The 15,923-nt window shown below is 36.6% G+C and overlaps 1 protein-coding gene across 3 annotated transcripts in view; it reads right to left on the reverse strand.

Annotated features, from left to right (window-relative positions):
* The window catches only part of LOC108443649 (ribonuclease inhibitor-like), a 48,538-nt gene that overhangs the window by 25,194 nt on the left and 7,421 nt on the right, over positions 1 to 15,923 (reverse strand). For 2 of the 3 annotated variants that reach the window (XM_037543587.1, XM_037543588.1), the window contains exons 4-13: positions 15,452 to 15,802; positions 13,815 to 13,904; positions 13,069 to 13,234; positions 10,313 to 10,486; positions 10,021 to 10,194; positions 9,732 to 9,905; positions 9,439 to 9,612; positions 9,146 to 9,319; positions 5,028 to 5,198; positions 3,490 to 3,663 (exon numbers count right to left, since the gene is read on the reverse strand). In XM_037543587.1, coding sequence (XP_037399484.1) covers positions 3,490 to 3,663; positions 5,028 to 5,198; positions 9,146 to 9,319; positions 9,439 to 9,612; positions 9,732 to 9,905; positions 10,021 to 10,194; positions 10,313 to 10,486; positions 13,069 to 13,234; positions 13,815 to 13,904; positions 15,452 to 15,802 — 1,822 coding nt within the window. The remainder of the gene's footprint in view (positions 1 to 3,489; positions 3,664 to 5,027; positions 5,199 to 9,145; positions 9,320 to 9,438; positions 9,613 to 9,731; positions 9,906 to 10,020; positions 10,195 to 10,312; positions 10,487 to 13,068; positions 13,235 to 13,814; positions 13,905 to 15,451; positions 15,803 to 15,923) is intronic. The other variant, XM_037543589.1, reaches the window with a different exon arrangement.

The raw sequence follows: 15,923 nt of genomic DNA on the forward strand, positions 1-15,923 counted from the left end.
CACACACACACAAACACATACACACTATTATGGCTGTGCCTATATATACACACTGCTCAAAAAAATAAAGGGACCACTTAAACAACACAATATAACTCCAAGTAAATCAAACTTCTGTGAAATCAAACTGTCCACTTAGGAAGCAACACTGACAATCAATTTCACAGCTGTTGTGCAAATGGAACAGACAACAGGTGGAAATTACTGGCAATTAGCAAGACACACTCAGTAAAGGAGTGGTTCTGCAGGTGGGACCACAGACCACTTCTCAGTACCTTTCTGCTTTCTGGCTGATGTTTTGGTCACTTTTGAATGTTGGTGGTCTTTCACACTCGTGGTAGCATGAGACGGACTCTACAACCCACACAAGAGGCTCAGGTAGTGCAGCTCATCCAGGATGGCACATCAATGTGAGCTGTGGCAAGAAGGTTTGCTGTGTCTGTCAGCATAGTGTCCAGAGGCTGGAGGCGCCACCAGGAGACAGGCCAGTACACCAGGAGATGTGGAGGCCGTAGCAGGGCAACAACCCAGCAGCAGGACCGCTACCTCCGTCTTTGTGCAGGGAGGAACAGGAGGAGCACTGCCAGAGCCCTGCAGAATGACCTCCAGCAGGCCACAAATGTGCATGTGTCTGCGCAAACGGTTAGAAACCGACTCCATGAGGATGGTATGAGGGCCTGACGTCCACAGATGGGGGTCGTGCTCACAGCCCAACACCGTGCAGGACGCTTGGCATTTGCCAGAGAACACCAGGATTTGCAAATTCGCCACTGGCACCCTGTGCTCTTCACAGATGAAAGCAGGTTCACACTGAGTACATGTGACAGATGTGACAGAGTCTGGAGACACCGTGGAGAGCGATCTGCTGCCTGCAACATCCTTCAGCATGACCGGTTTGGCAGTGGGTCAGTAATGGTGTGGGGTGGCATTTCTTTGGAGGGCCGCACAGCCCTCCATGTGCTCGCCAGAGGTAGCCTGACTGCCATTAGGTACCGAGATGAGATCCTCAGGCCCCGTGTGAGACCATATGCTGGTGCGGTTGGCCCTGGGTTCCTCCTAATGCAGGACAATGCTAGACCTCATGTGGCTGGAGTGTGTCAGCAGTTCCTGCAAGATGAAGGCATTGAAGTTATGGACTGGCCCGCCCGTTCCCCAGACCTGAATCCGATTGAGTACATCTGGGACATCATGTCTCGCTCCATCCACCAACGCCACGTTGCACCACAGACTGTCCATCAGGAGCATGCCCAGGCATTGTAGGGAGGTCATACAGGCACGTGGAGGCCACACACAACACTGAGCCTCATTTTGACTTGTTTTAAGGACATTACATCAAAGTTGGATCAGCCTGTCGTGTGTTTTTCCACATTAATTTTGTGTGTGACTCCAAATCCAGACCTCCATTGGTTAATAAATTTAATTTCCATTGATGGTTTTTGTGAGATTTTGTTGTCAGCACATTCAAATTTGTACAGAACAAAGTATTCAACGAGAATATTTCATTCATTCAGATCTAGGATGTGTTATTTGAGTGTTCCCTTTATTTTTTTGAGCAGTGTATTTATATCCATTTCAATTGATCATTTTGGAACTTCTATTTTGAAATATTTAATATTGTTTGATAATTGATGGTGTTTCCTATTCTCCACAACTCATCTTGTGTTGTCTTTAACTTTATGCCTTTTGGAACTCGGGGCCATCTTTTACATGCTTAGGTATTTACAGTGTCAGAAATTTTGCATGGCACTGTATTTGTACTGTCCTATGAAATATAATCTTTATATGAGCTTTATTAAATTATAGTCTTTATGATGTACAAGCTCACTGTCAAAGCTCTGAGGATAGTGGTTTGTTTGTGAGAGAAACCAAGACTTTGTTTTTTCCTCTATGTTTTCCACTCAGAGTGATTTTCCAGTCATATGGCTGAGCATATCCAGTCTTCCTCTTCTTCACTGGTGACACTGGTTTTTCTGTGAAAGCTTCTTAACTGCAGGAAATATTTGATAACACAGAGAAAAATGACTCCAATTTCTGTTCTGCGTTTATCCCTTTTGTTTCCATCCATAATTGAACAAACAAACGTAGCACTGTAGTACTTGCAAACTTTTTTGAATAAACTGCAGACCCTTGGGGTTCCCCACCAAAAAAGAAGACACTAACAGCACTGCACACATAGCCCAGTAAGCTGTAGAACGGAAAATCCTAGAGATGAATGTAAAGCCTAAAAGAGGAGTTCCAGAAAGCAGCAATCAATCAAGAAGTTCACACATTTCCAGACGCCTTATGAACACCTCACATGTTCAGTGGAAGAAAGGTGAATATCCAGGTTTCCATGTATTTATTTCAATTTTTTCCCAGCAATTAACAATATTTATCTTAATATTTATCTTATCTGAAAAATGATGTCACATTACAACATATGTTTTTTTCTGAGCCTAAGGTGGATATAGTCAGTACTTCAAGTACTTACAAAGAGAGCATAATTAGTGTGTTTCATTGGAAGTACATGGCACCCAGAACAAAATACATTGTTTTTATATTTTGTGATATTACTCAAAATTCAGCACTACAGATCTCGTTTTATTTGTTCCAACTTAAATATAAAAAATTAAACATTATGCATACTGTGCAATTTGAGAATATCTGCATTATATTACATTTTTGCCATTTTTTTACTAAGATTTCCATTACATATGAAAATGCAACGAACAGAAATCAAATATCTGATGCATTTATAAAGCGGCAGACCCCATTCATTATAAAGCTCTGGAGTATCAAGAGTTGAGCAAAGAAAACAGTCCCCTCACTTGCCTAGTCCTAAAGCACAGTTCTACACCAATGTTCATGATCTCAGACTCCGAATCAGAATCAGAGCACACAAGCAATCCTGATTACAATAAAACCAATTATAAAACACCTTAAACGAAGCTTTATCACATACGAGAATACTAAGTTAATAATCACCCTCTGATCTAAAACTGAGATCCACTCTGATAAAGAGACTCAGAGATCATGGCCTGGTCATAGAGTGTGGCAGACACACGACGTCTTTTCTGCCTAAAGAGCAATGACTATGTCAACACTGACCGCTAATAAGACTGAGACAGTGCTGCACTTACTGACAGAATGAGCAAAATTCAATCAGATTCAAATAGTGTTCTTTACTAAAATATTACACATTTTCCTAAAAAATATTACCAATAATAATAAATAATAAATAAATATTATTTCCCAACATGGAAAAGCTGCTCTGTTTTCTATGTGAATACAATGAATACAGTGTAGGTGAATGAGAGCTGCTATAGATATTATAGCATACATAAACTAGAATCAGGATGCTGGAGAGCCAGCAGAAGTACAGAAGGAGCAGAACGTTACGGTTTTCAGTAGTTCATTCTGATTCCACCACACTCACACACACACACACACACACACACTCATACACACTCGCACACACACACAGGCATCTCTGAACACAGTTGTTCATACCTGAGAGTTCTTAGTGTGCATCGTGGATCCTCCAGTCTAGCTGAGAGCACCTTCACGCCTGACTCTCCTGGGTGATTGTAGGTCAGATCCAGGTCTTTCAGGTGCGACAGGTTTGAACTCAGAGCTGAAGCCAGAGAAGAACAGCCTTCCTCTTTGATCATACAACCAGACAATCTGCAGAAAGAGGAAAAGGAAGACAGATAATAGAGTGAGAGAGGTTATTCACATTGATATAAAACATAACAAACATGCTAAACATATGATTTAATTTCAGTTAAGCATATATTTAAACAACTTCTTTGGCATAAGTGGCAGATCTCAATGTAAGAACAGCATCCAGTGTTAGGATTTTATTCCCTATGGCAAAGAAGAGTGTTTTTTGACATGCACATTCTGTGGTCTCTTTTTTGGCACCTTATCTTTTTTTTTATGACAAAACCATTTGATGTCCCATTTGATTAACCTTTAGAACTTTATTACCACATTGTGTAGGTATTCTCTACTGTATCTTCTCCGTTTCATTCTCAGGAACTGATTAAAACAGGCAAATACACATAACAATCTGTAGTTCTTACTCTAAATACGTACTAATCTAGCACTTATTTGCATTAAAGTGTCAGCAAATAACCCAGTTTAGATTTGGAATCTCACTGCTTATCTTAATATTGTATTCTTAATTGTAAATACACATAAAATATTGTACTTACTTTGGTCTGGATAATGTACATTATCAGTGATATGTTATCAATATCATAAAGGTATATTTTAGAAGTTGAAGTTGTTGAGGAAAAAAAAAGACATAATTAAGCATATCTAAATTCTGTTAGCAAACTTGTGTCTGAGTAGGCAAAAGTCTCCTGAAAAAATACATATGGCATGTATGATTATAATGTAATCACAAAAGAACCAAAACTTGAGTGTTATTTTCAGGATTTATCTTTCACTATAGCACCCAGCTCTCTAATGAAGAGCACCAGGGAAGACAATATCAAGAAAAACTTCATAGGAGCTTTAGGAATAATTACAGAGAGGAACCAAGACTCAAAAGGGGAATGCCTCCTCCTCTGGGTTGCATCAGATAGAGTGGTTACAGAGACAGGGGTATAGAAAACAGAGAACAGAAAATGCAGCATGTAACCAATACTAAACCTTAAATTCATACTTTGGCTCCCGAGCACTGCAAAAACTCATTTTTTCTGGTTAAGCCTTGTGAGTCTGTTCTAAACAGACTGAATGCCACAGCATGTGTGTGATGCAGAATGATTGTGTGTATGAAATGTGCAAATGACGACTGTTGACCTAAGGTTAGTACAGATGGTTGGTAACACATTGATGTATTTAATTGGTAAAATCATGTTTAAATGATTGCTGTCATTTAGTCTTTCTGCTGGAATTTAACTGTCTAAACTATGTGACCAGTTTATTTTTAAAATTTAAATTCAACAGAAATCTTGTTTTATGATATAAAAAGATGTATTATTAAAGTAGTGAAAAACATAATATTTATCATTCAGGAATGTAGTGAAAGAAACACTGACATGAGATTTTCCAGTTTACAGTCTCCAGTCTTCAGTCCAGCGCAGAGCAGCTCCACTCCTGAATCCTGCAGATCGTTATTACTGAGGTCCAGTGCTTTCAGGGAGATTTCCAGTTTTAAAAGTGATCCTAGCCTTTCACATTTATTCACTCCAAGATTACACAAAGCTAGTCTGCAAACAAAGAATAAACATACAAATTTTAGAGCATTCTCAAATGATGATACTTAATTGGAACAGTACTCAGTTATGACATTACAGCTGTAAACAAAATTGTGGGCATCCCTGGCCAAATTGATTTTCTTTTTTAAAAAGTGAAACGAAGCAAATCTTCAAATCTTCAAAGCATACAATTATTTTTTTTTTCTTTATATTTGATGTGGCATGTTCAGATATTTGGACAACCTACTAAGACACCACTTAGTAACAGCCCTTTTGCAGATATCAAAGCTTGCAAATGCTTTTTGTAGTGTTAGTTTTTCTTATCTTGTGTGAGAAAATTTCAACCACACTTCCTTGCAGTACACTTCTAGTTCTTGAAGGACAAAACAACAGAACTATGAAAATGAATGTTAAAATCCCAGTCAGTACAACTGGCTTGATAATCTGGAAACATAAAATTCATGTAACCACAACTAAGCATCTCCAGTCAAGTGCATCTCACAAGAATTCTCAATGCCCTTAGGAAGGAAAAAAGAAGCTAATAATTACTGTTTCAGGACAACTTGAAAGCAGCTGGTATATTATGGTCAATATTATGTCACTTGTCATGCATGGCTGCAACAAAACAAATGATTTAACTAATGTCAGTTCAAGACTCCCAACTTGACTGATTTTATGATCCACCCAAGCAAAGAAAATAGCAAATAAAATGTTATATTATGTTGTCTAAGAAGGCAAATGTGTTAACTCTACAGTTAAGTTCTTCTGAACGGTCAGCTTCCATCATTTATCCCAAACCAAAACCTGCTGCTATAAGATCAAGTGACTACAAGCCCTCCCTGGGTTGATTAATGTTGCCATCATTTTCATTTCATTATTTTTTCATAGATACAGTTGCTGGTCATAAAATTAGAATATCATGAAAAATTTGATTTATTTCAGTAATTCCATTCAAAAAGTGAAACTTGTATATTATACTCATTCGTCACACACCGACTGATAAATTTCAAGTGTTTATTTCTTTTAATTTGATGATTATAACTGACAACTAATGAAAACCCCAAATTCAGTATCTCAGAAAATTTCAATATTACTTAAGACCAATACAAAAAAATGATTTTTAGAAATGGTGGCCAACTGAAAAGTATGAACATGAAAAGTGTGAGCATGTACAGCACTCAATACTTAGTTGGGGCTCCTTTTGCCTGAATTACTGCAGCAATGCAGCGTGGCATGAAGTCGATCAGTCTGTGGCACTGCTCAGGTGTTGAGTGTGTGATATATGATAGTGGCCTTCAGCTCTTCTGCATTGTTGGGTTTGGCATATTGCATCATTCTCTTCACAATACCAAATAGATTTTCTATGGGGTTAAGGTCAGGCGAGTTTGCTGGCCAATTAAGAACAGGGACACATTGGTCCTTAAACCAGGTACTGGTAGCTTTGGCACTGTGTACAGGTGCCAAGTCCTGTTGGAAAATGAAATCTGCATCTCCATAAAGTTGGTCAGCAGCAAGACGCATGATGTACTCTAAAACTTCCTGGTAGACAGCTGCGTTGACCTTGGACCTCAGAAAACACAGTGGACCAATACCAGCTGATAACATGGCACCCCAAACCATCACTTTACACTGGACGTCAAGCAACGTGGATTATGTGCCTCTCCTCTCTTCCTCCAAACACTGGGACCTTGATTTTCAAAGGAAATGCAAAATGTACTCAGAGAACATAACTTTGGACCAATCAGCAGCAGTTCAGGCCTTTTTGTCTTTAGCCCAGGCGAGACGCTTCTGACACGGTCTCTTGTTCAAGAGTGGCTTGACACAAGGAATGCGACAGCTGCAACCCATATCTTGCGTACGTCTGTGCCTGGTGGTTCTTGAAGCACTGATCCCAGTCTGCAGTCCAGTCTTTGTGAATCTCCCCCACATTTTTCAATGGGTTGTGTTTCACAATCCTCTCCAGGGTGCGGTTATCCCCATTGCTTGTACAGTTTTTTTCTACCACATCTTTTCCTTCCCTTCACCTCTCTATTAATGTGCTTGGACACAGAGCTCTGTGAACAGCCAGCCTCTTTAGCAATGACCTTTTGTGTCTTGCCCTGCTTGTGTAAGCAACCGTCAAGTCAGCAGTCTTCCCCATGATTGTGTAGCCTACAGAACTAGACTGAGACCATTTAAAGGCCTTTGCAGGCATTTTGAGTTAGTTAGCTGATTAGAGTGGTGCACCAGGTGTCTTCAATATTGAACCTTTTCACAATATTCTATTTTTCTGAGATACTGAATTTGGGGTTTTCATTAGATGTCAGTTATAATCATCAAATTAAAAGAAATAAACACTTGAAATTTATCAGTCTGTGTGTAATGAATGAGTATAATATACAAGTTTCACTTTTTGAATGGAATTACTGAAATAAATCAACATTTTTATGACATTCTAATTTTATGCCCAGCACCTGTATTCTTATTTCTTCACTGAAAATTAAACAAAGATAAATCATTTTTGTGTACTACAAAAATTTGTGTACTACAAATATTACTGTGCTACTGAACTTCTTAGTCTGGTAGGTCACAAATGCTACCACCGGACTCCATAGCCTGTGCTGAGTTGTTCTGACTCACACAGCACTAGTAACTAAAGCAAGCAAATGGTTTGCAAATCAACAATTACTGTATTTTACTGTAATTACTGTATTTGAGTTTTTTCTTTTATTTTACTCCCATTGTTGAACCACTGGTGTGTGTGCCTGGTCTTCTATTGTAATGTACATGATCATTTTCTGTGTGCTGAATGTGATCTGCTTAAAAAAATTAAGGTTCTAAAATATGACGTTATCTTTGAAATAAAGTTGCTCATGTAAATGTGGGGCAGTTTTCTGTTTTTAAAGCTCATTCCAGATTTTTACAAGTCTTCCTCTCAGATTACACAAACTAGTCTGCAAAGAGAGAAATATAGTTTATGTAAATGACACATTTGAAGTTTTAAAGTTCTATGTATTTCTTCATAATTCATCAGCATCAACTTACCCTCTATTTCAGAACAACCACTAAGCAGGTGTTATTAGGATACTGGATCATCAAACAGATGGAATATACACTGTTGTTATTATAGAACTAAAAATTTAACTGGATATGTGAAGAAATAATTGTAAAAATACTTGTTTCTAATGAGCTCAATCTACCAAAAAACTTATTGCAATATTTAAAAAAGGTCTAAAAAACAAGAATATATATATATATATATATATATATATATATATATATGAGCACAGGGAGGCTGGATTTAAGTGCAAGCAGGCTTTAATAACAAAAAACAAACTACAGGGCTTAAACAAAGAAACACAAAGCACAAACAAAACGTGAGGCAGGGAAAGAACAACTACATAAAACAAAGTCACAAGTGATGAGTGACAAGTAGACCAGTGTGTGTGTGTGTGTGTGTGGAAGGGGTGGCAGAAAAAATATATTTTCTTTCATTTTTCGACAAATGTTAGCACCTGGATTTCACTGCACACTACTGGAACTTGGTTCTATTGTTAGAACAAACACTAAAAGTGTGTATGAACAAAATAAATGTTATACAGAGAAGAACCCCATCCCCAGTGTTAGGTAGGGAGGAGAGTCTATGTTGTTTAGGGACATTGGTTAGGATGGCTACACGGCATAATGGACTCGAAGGAGTACCAAGAGAATTTAAATGAAAATCTGTCAGTCTCCTCTAAAAAGCTAAAACTTTGACATGGTTGGATCTGCCAGATGGGCAATGATCCAAAACATACATCCATATCCACAAATTAATAGTTCAATGACCACATAATCAAGCTTTTGTCATGGCCATCATGGACCCTGACCAAAATTCTCTTTTTTGTTTCAGTTTCAGTACTGAGGAGAAGATATTTTGTTCCATGTTCTCATCGTTATAGATTATATAAGCAATTTTTAGGAAATATAAGAATACTGACCTTAGTATTTGCAGTTTGCAGATTGAACTCTTCAATCCAGCAAAGAGGTTCGCCAGTCCTGAGTCATACAGGTCATTGTTACTGAGGTCTAGTTCTTTCAGGCAGGAGGATTCTGTTTGTAAAACTGAGTTCAGAGTGTCACAGGACTGTGCGCTGAGTTTACACACAACAAGTCTGCAAAAGAAGAATAAAAGCAACAAAGTACATTAAATAAAAATTCTTACACATTGGTTGCATATTTTCATTGTGCTGGTGTGGAATTGCAAAATGCCATGAAATTTTGGAATTCTGACTTGAGTATCTCCAGTTTACAGTGTGAACTCTTCAGTCCAACAGAGAGCTTCTCCACTCCTGCATCCTGAAGGTCATTGTTACAGAGGTCTAGTTCTTTCAGGCAGGAGGTTTCTGTTTGTAAAACTGAGTTCAGAGTGTCACAGGACTGTGCGCTGAGTTTACACACAACAAGTCTGCAAAAGAAGAATAAAAGCAACAAAGTACATTAAATAAAAATTCTTACACATTGGTTGCATATTTTCATTGTGCTGGTGTGGAATTGCAAAATGCCATGAAATTTTGGAATTCTGACCTGAGTATCTCCAGTTTACAGTGTGAACTCTTCAGTCCAACAGAGAGCTTCTCCACTCCTGCATCCTGAAGGTCATTATTACTGAGGTCTAGTTCTTTCAGGCAGGAGGTTTCTGTTTGTAAAACTGACTGCAGAGTGTCACAGGACTGTGCGCTGAGTTTACACACAGCAAGTCTGGAAAAGAAAAGTGACATATAGTACATTCAATAAAAATAATTATAAATTGGTTGTTTTTTTCCATAGTGCTGGTGTAGAATTGTAAAATCTTATGAAATTTTGAAATTCTGACCTTATTATCTCCAATTTACAGTGTGAACTCTTCAGTCCAACAGAGAGATTCTCCACTCCTGCATCCTGCAGGTCATTATTACTGAGGTCTAGTTCTTTCAGGCAGGAGGTTTCTGTTTGTAAAACTGATGTCAGAGTATTACAGGACTGTGCGCTGAGTTTACACACAGCAAGTCTGGAAAAGAAAAGTAAAAGCAACATATAGTACATTGAATAAGAATACATATATATTTGTTGCATAATGCCACAGTGCTGGTATATTATGAAATCTCATGAAATTTTGTAATTCTGACCTGATTATCTCCAATTTACAGTGTGAACTCTTGAGTCCAGAAGAGAGCTTTTCCACTCCTGCATCCTGCAGGTCATTTTTACTGAGGTCCAGCTCTTTTACAGAGGAATTTTCTGTTTTTAGAGCTGTACTCAATATTTCAAGGCACAGTGCAGTGAGGCTACAGCCAGCAAATCTACAGGTGAGGAAGAAAGTCAGTAAAATATATAAAGATTCTCAGTGTTTGCATTTGAAATGATTTGAAAAAAAAAAAATTCAATACTGACATTGTAATTCTTGATACTATCTTTTACTCTTGCACTCCACTGACATGGATATGTGGAGACACATTACCTTTGTTCCTCCTGTGTTTTCTCCCACTTGCTTAATTAAGTCATTAATTGTTAACAAGCTTCCCGAGAATTAAAGTAGGGATTTCTCAGAGCAAGAAATCACAGACCATTTTTTGCTTGATAATTTAAAAAAGGAACTTTAGCATTCCCTGTTGAGGTTTACAATGATCTTGTACTTTAATATATGTACTATGTTAACAACTGCGTTTTTAAGAAGAATATTAAGTAATTATCATTTAAAACAAGCAAGTAGTGATTTATGATATGACTAAAATCAGTCTGATGGCCATACAACCCCATTTCCAAAAATGTTAGGAGGCTGTGCAAAATATAAACAGAAATACAATATAATCATGTACAATTAATTGGAACTGTATATTTAATTTAAATGACAACATTTAATAATTTAAACGTCAACATATCAAATGTTGAAACAAATCAATTTCATAGTTCTTTGAAAATATATATACCAATTTTGAATTTGATGCCTGCAACACATTTCAAAAAAGTTGGCAAAACAGGGGCATGTTTACCATTGTGATGCATCACCTCTTCGTTTACCTATACACTGTAAGCACTTTGGAACTGAGACCTTTTACAGTAATTTTGAAAGTTAAACATTTTCCCATTCTTGCTTGATATGAGATTTCATCTGCTCAATACTGCTCAAAAAGGGCAGGGGTGTCAATCTCAACCACTAAGGACATACTAAATAATCTCAACAAATATCAAAAATTTTAAAAAATGTTTTTCATTTTTAATTAATGTTGCACTGTAACTTATAATAGACCTTGAAATATTACATGAATACTTGTAATTTCCCATTTCTTTTAAATGTCACCAGAAGCTCAGTCTTTCAAACTTACCTTTGCTTAAACTAGACACCTGGCGTCCTTTCTTTGCTGCAAGTTCATTAATATACTTTGGCTCCGTTTCTGAGCTGCTGAGCTAATGTTAGGTGTTTATGATGGTTAAACTGCAGTTGAGATGATGGTGATATGACTGGTGTGGAATTGTGTAGACTTCAGGTGTAACTGCTGTTCCATAAATTGTTGTTGGAATAGGAGTATTTAAGCACATAGTTTAAGTTGCAGTGCATTCTGGGGACTGCAGTGCAGTGCATTGTGTCTGACACATGGGGTTGGTGGTCTCTTTTGTCATATTTTCAATGCACCAAATGTTTTCAATGGGCGACAGGTCTGGACTTTAGTTGTGTTGCTTGGCCCTGTTTTGGGCAATCTAGATGGCAGCATATGTTGCTCCAAACCTGTACATATTCAGCATTAATGGTGCCTTCAGAGATGTGCAAGTCACCCACTAATGCACCCCCAGACCATCACAGGTGCTGACCTGTGAACTATGTGCTGACAACAAGCCAGATGGTCCCTCTTCTCTCAGGGTTCATACACCTTTTTCAAGGTCAAATTCAAACACTTTTCAAGCACTTTCAAGGTCCATTTTCAAGATTTTCCAGCACCTTAAATTATGTAGTAAATTATGTATTTACACAAATACATCTATACTCAAAAGAATTAATTCACTTTTTATTACATTAAAAGTCATTATGCTAAAAACAACCAGAACTGTGTTTGGTAATAGCAGAAGGATAAGAAATGAATGGAAACATCTTATATTTTATGTTTCAAAATGTGTCACCTGTTTGTAAGTAGACTTTCCTTGCTATCTAACCTTGCTGAGTCAGCATAAAACAATTACCCAAAAAAATCACTGGACTTGCCAAGCGTATCTTGAGGGAAAACAGCGGGAACAGCACTACAGACTGACGTTCTCCCTTTAACTTATGTAGAAGTTCTGAAATAAAACGTTTTTAAAAATAAATATTACAGAGGCTTATTTTTGCTCCTCTGCTTGTCTTGTATTGCTTTACTTACCCAAGTCACGGAAGTTGAGGTGAATGTTGACGGCTAAACTTCAAAAAGTGGGAGCTCATAAATCAGATGATAATGCATAAAGTAAAATGCATATTTACTGCTTAACAGATTGCGTGGGATCCGTTTTTCTAAGTGCATTTTGTACAAAATTATACGTAACATTACTGTTTATTTCTTTGTGTGTTAGAAATAAAGCAGTTTCATTAAGGTGGATGAGGACGGAATGAATCTTGAAAAATGAAAAACAGTGTGGAAGGTCATTTAGCAAAGCTGGTGAGGCAGTGTATGCGGCATGTAATCTGGATGAAGAACTCTCAGGTATGCAAACTGAAATGTGTTCCTACCATACACATGTATATGTGCAACATATGTAATGTTTTTATGTAATATCTCATGCTTTTATGCAACATGAAAGTAACAGTACTTTGACAAGACCATTAAAGTTCTTTAGACCCCCTAGACTTTAACAATTTGCCCATAAATTACACCACAGTATTAATATTAGCTCAATAACGGGTATGTAAAACACTCACTGAGCCTTTCTGCAGTTTGTGACAGCTGGGATGAGTCTTCTGTATCCCTCCTCTGATGTGTTGAATTTCTTCAGGTTCAGTTCTTCCTTCTTATTCTCTGACTGGACTCGCATGTAGGTTATGACTGAACATTGTGCAGGAGAGAGCTGCTTTTTTGAGAATTTATCTAAAATTAGAGAGAAACAATGGAAATCTTTCAGAAAGCCCTATCATCCAGTGACTGTAATTCAGAATTACAATATTCAGAAATGCTGATACTTAGTGATTGTAGTCTGTGTAGTGTAGCAACTTTTTGTATATTGTTGTAATGAAATATGACAAATAAAATATGTTACATCAACACAATCAGTTTGTTTTTTTAGTTCTTCTGTTTTGGTAATTATGTTGATGACATTTGATCAATTTGGAACCATTTGATGTATTTCAATATTGTTTCAATTTGAATAATTAAAGCACAATTTTTTTACTGTTCTACTGAAATGTAACTTTGCTAGTTCTGGCAACCTCCTGATGCTTTAGTGATGAAAATCAACAAGTTAGAGTGAACACGGTCCATATTAACACACAAGAGGATGTGAGGAGCACATAACCTGACAAGGAGCTCAGCTTTTTGAAATGTTATCATACTAAATTATACAGTCATCCAGAAGTCATGACATTGCACAGTTTCTGCACATGCATACAGTCCATAGGGAAAATGTTTTTAAATATAATTTATTCCTGAAAATTATGAATTTAAAAATTACCTTTCACGATGTAAGCTGTAAAAGCGGTTAATGTAATGGCAAAAGCTGACATGCAGATGAGGACAATCTTCCAAGCATGAAAACCTTTTCCTGAAACACAAACATGATAAAATTGTACTAAGGTTGTGGTATATTAGGCATAGTTCAGAATTCAGAATGACTATGTGCAAGAAATAATTAGAATAAGTTTTTATAAAAATAATTTTTTAATGAAATATTGCCAAAAAATGTTAATTGCTGTTTTAAACTATCTTTTATGATCAGAACATGACAAACACTCGCCAAACAGTGGAACGCTTCACAAATCTGTCATGGGAGAGTGGGAAAAAGTTTCTGGTTAGCTGTTTTTACCAGCTGGAAAAGCATGGCTGCAGTTTTTGTAATAGTCATAATTTAAGAAAGTTTAACACTTTGAGTTTCTGAACAACATCAACTTAGTATGAACAGCAAACATTAGCTAGCTCGGTATATCAGTGATGGATCACACTGCCTTACTGCCATCAGCCCTACCACATCCATATCAGCGCATGTTATGAACCATGATGTATCTAACACCTGACAGAGTCCTCCTTTTAGCTACGTTTAAACTGAAATAAACTTTTTTTGTCTTGTTTGATCTACAGTATCATCAATTCTCCGTGTTGTGTGAGTGACGGAGCACTGCTTCAAGTTAGCCAGCTGCTAAAAACAGATGGAAAGATAGCGTTTTCCGGCTTTTGATGACAGCCGACTAGTGTCGCTTTCCTCGCAGCCACCTGGGCTGTCACTTGAATGTGGAAGTGTCAGAATGGTGTATTATATTGAAGATTTATTGAGCACTAATTATAGTTTATTATTATTTATTAAAGCTTATTCTTTTTAATTATTAATGTTATATTGCGATGTTTATCATTATAGTAATATGTAGAGTATGCTTTTGTCTAACACTGAATGCTTAGACATAATTTCAAATTTTGTACTTAAGAATCTAAAGTACTGTATGTGGTCTTTTATGTGATATAAAGATGAGCTTGTAACACTTGATGGTCTCAAAGCTATATTTAATTATGTTGTTAACCAGTAATTACCTGTTAGTGATATATTAGTTAATGATATATGATATAATGATGTGTTTAATTGTTTTGTATGTAGAAAGTGCTGCTGCATTGCTGCTCAATTTCTTTGTACACTGTGCAATGACAATAAAGGCATCTTATCTTATCTTAACTGTTAATTCAGCTTGTTTATTACTTAGTAACTGATTAATTAATTAAAGAAGGAAATATTTAATGATGTTTCACTAGATTGATTAAATTATAAGTACTAGCAGTCTAATTATGCACTTTTTGAATAAATTCACATGAATTTGTTGGCAATATAATAAGCAGTAATTAGTACACAGTAAATACACTAGTAACAAAAGAGAAACTATCAGTTTAATGTTTAATGTACTCAAATACTACATTCTTAATCCATTACTAAATAATAAATACTGCTTAATCAAATGTTAAGTAATATACCAATAAAGCAACATTAATAACTTAAAAATGAATAATTAATTTTGAGACCTATACTGTAAACTGTTACTGATTAATTCATGCATTATGTAAGTTAATAAATCAGAACTAATCATACAGTGAAATTGTGATGGTTCTTACCTTTAACTTCAACATATATATTTACATTATTATTCCAGTCTCTATACTCAACGTAACACTGATAAACTCCATCATCAGAAGGTTGAACTGCTGAGAGTTTCAGTGAAGTGTTTCCTTTTTTTAGTTCTTCTTTGAATAAGCTTGTTCTTCCTCTGTAAGACTCCATCTGCCTCCGATTTCTGTCTTCATAATCTTCATACAGGTGCACTAATCTGTCATTCAGGTACAGTCTGATCCACTCTACCACCATATCTTCAGCACTGATCCTGGGTTCAATAGAACAGGGCAGAACCAGATCTTCACCAGCTTCAACAACAACAGGCGCAGCTGGACCAACTACTTTTAAAAGCTCTAGAAAGTAAAATAAAATCAATGAAAATGATACATCCATTTTTCTAACAGTTTCTTAATGTAGTCACGATTAGTCTCTTTTTATAAACATAACTTTTGAGATACAGTACACTTTAAATTA

This window comes from Pygocentrus nattereri, chromosome 12, assembly GCF_015220715.1.
Source record: "Pygocentrus nattereri isolate fPygNat1 chromosome 12, fPygNat1.pri, whole genome shotgun sequence".
NCBI classification, from domain to species: domain Eukaryota; kingdom Metazoa; phylum Chordata; class Actinopteri; order Characiformes; family Serrasalmidae; genus Pygocentrus; species Pygocentrus nattereri.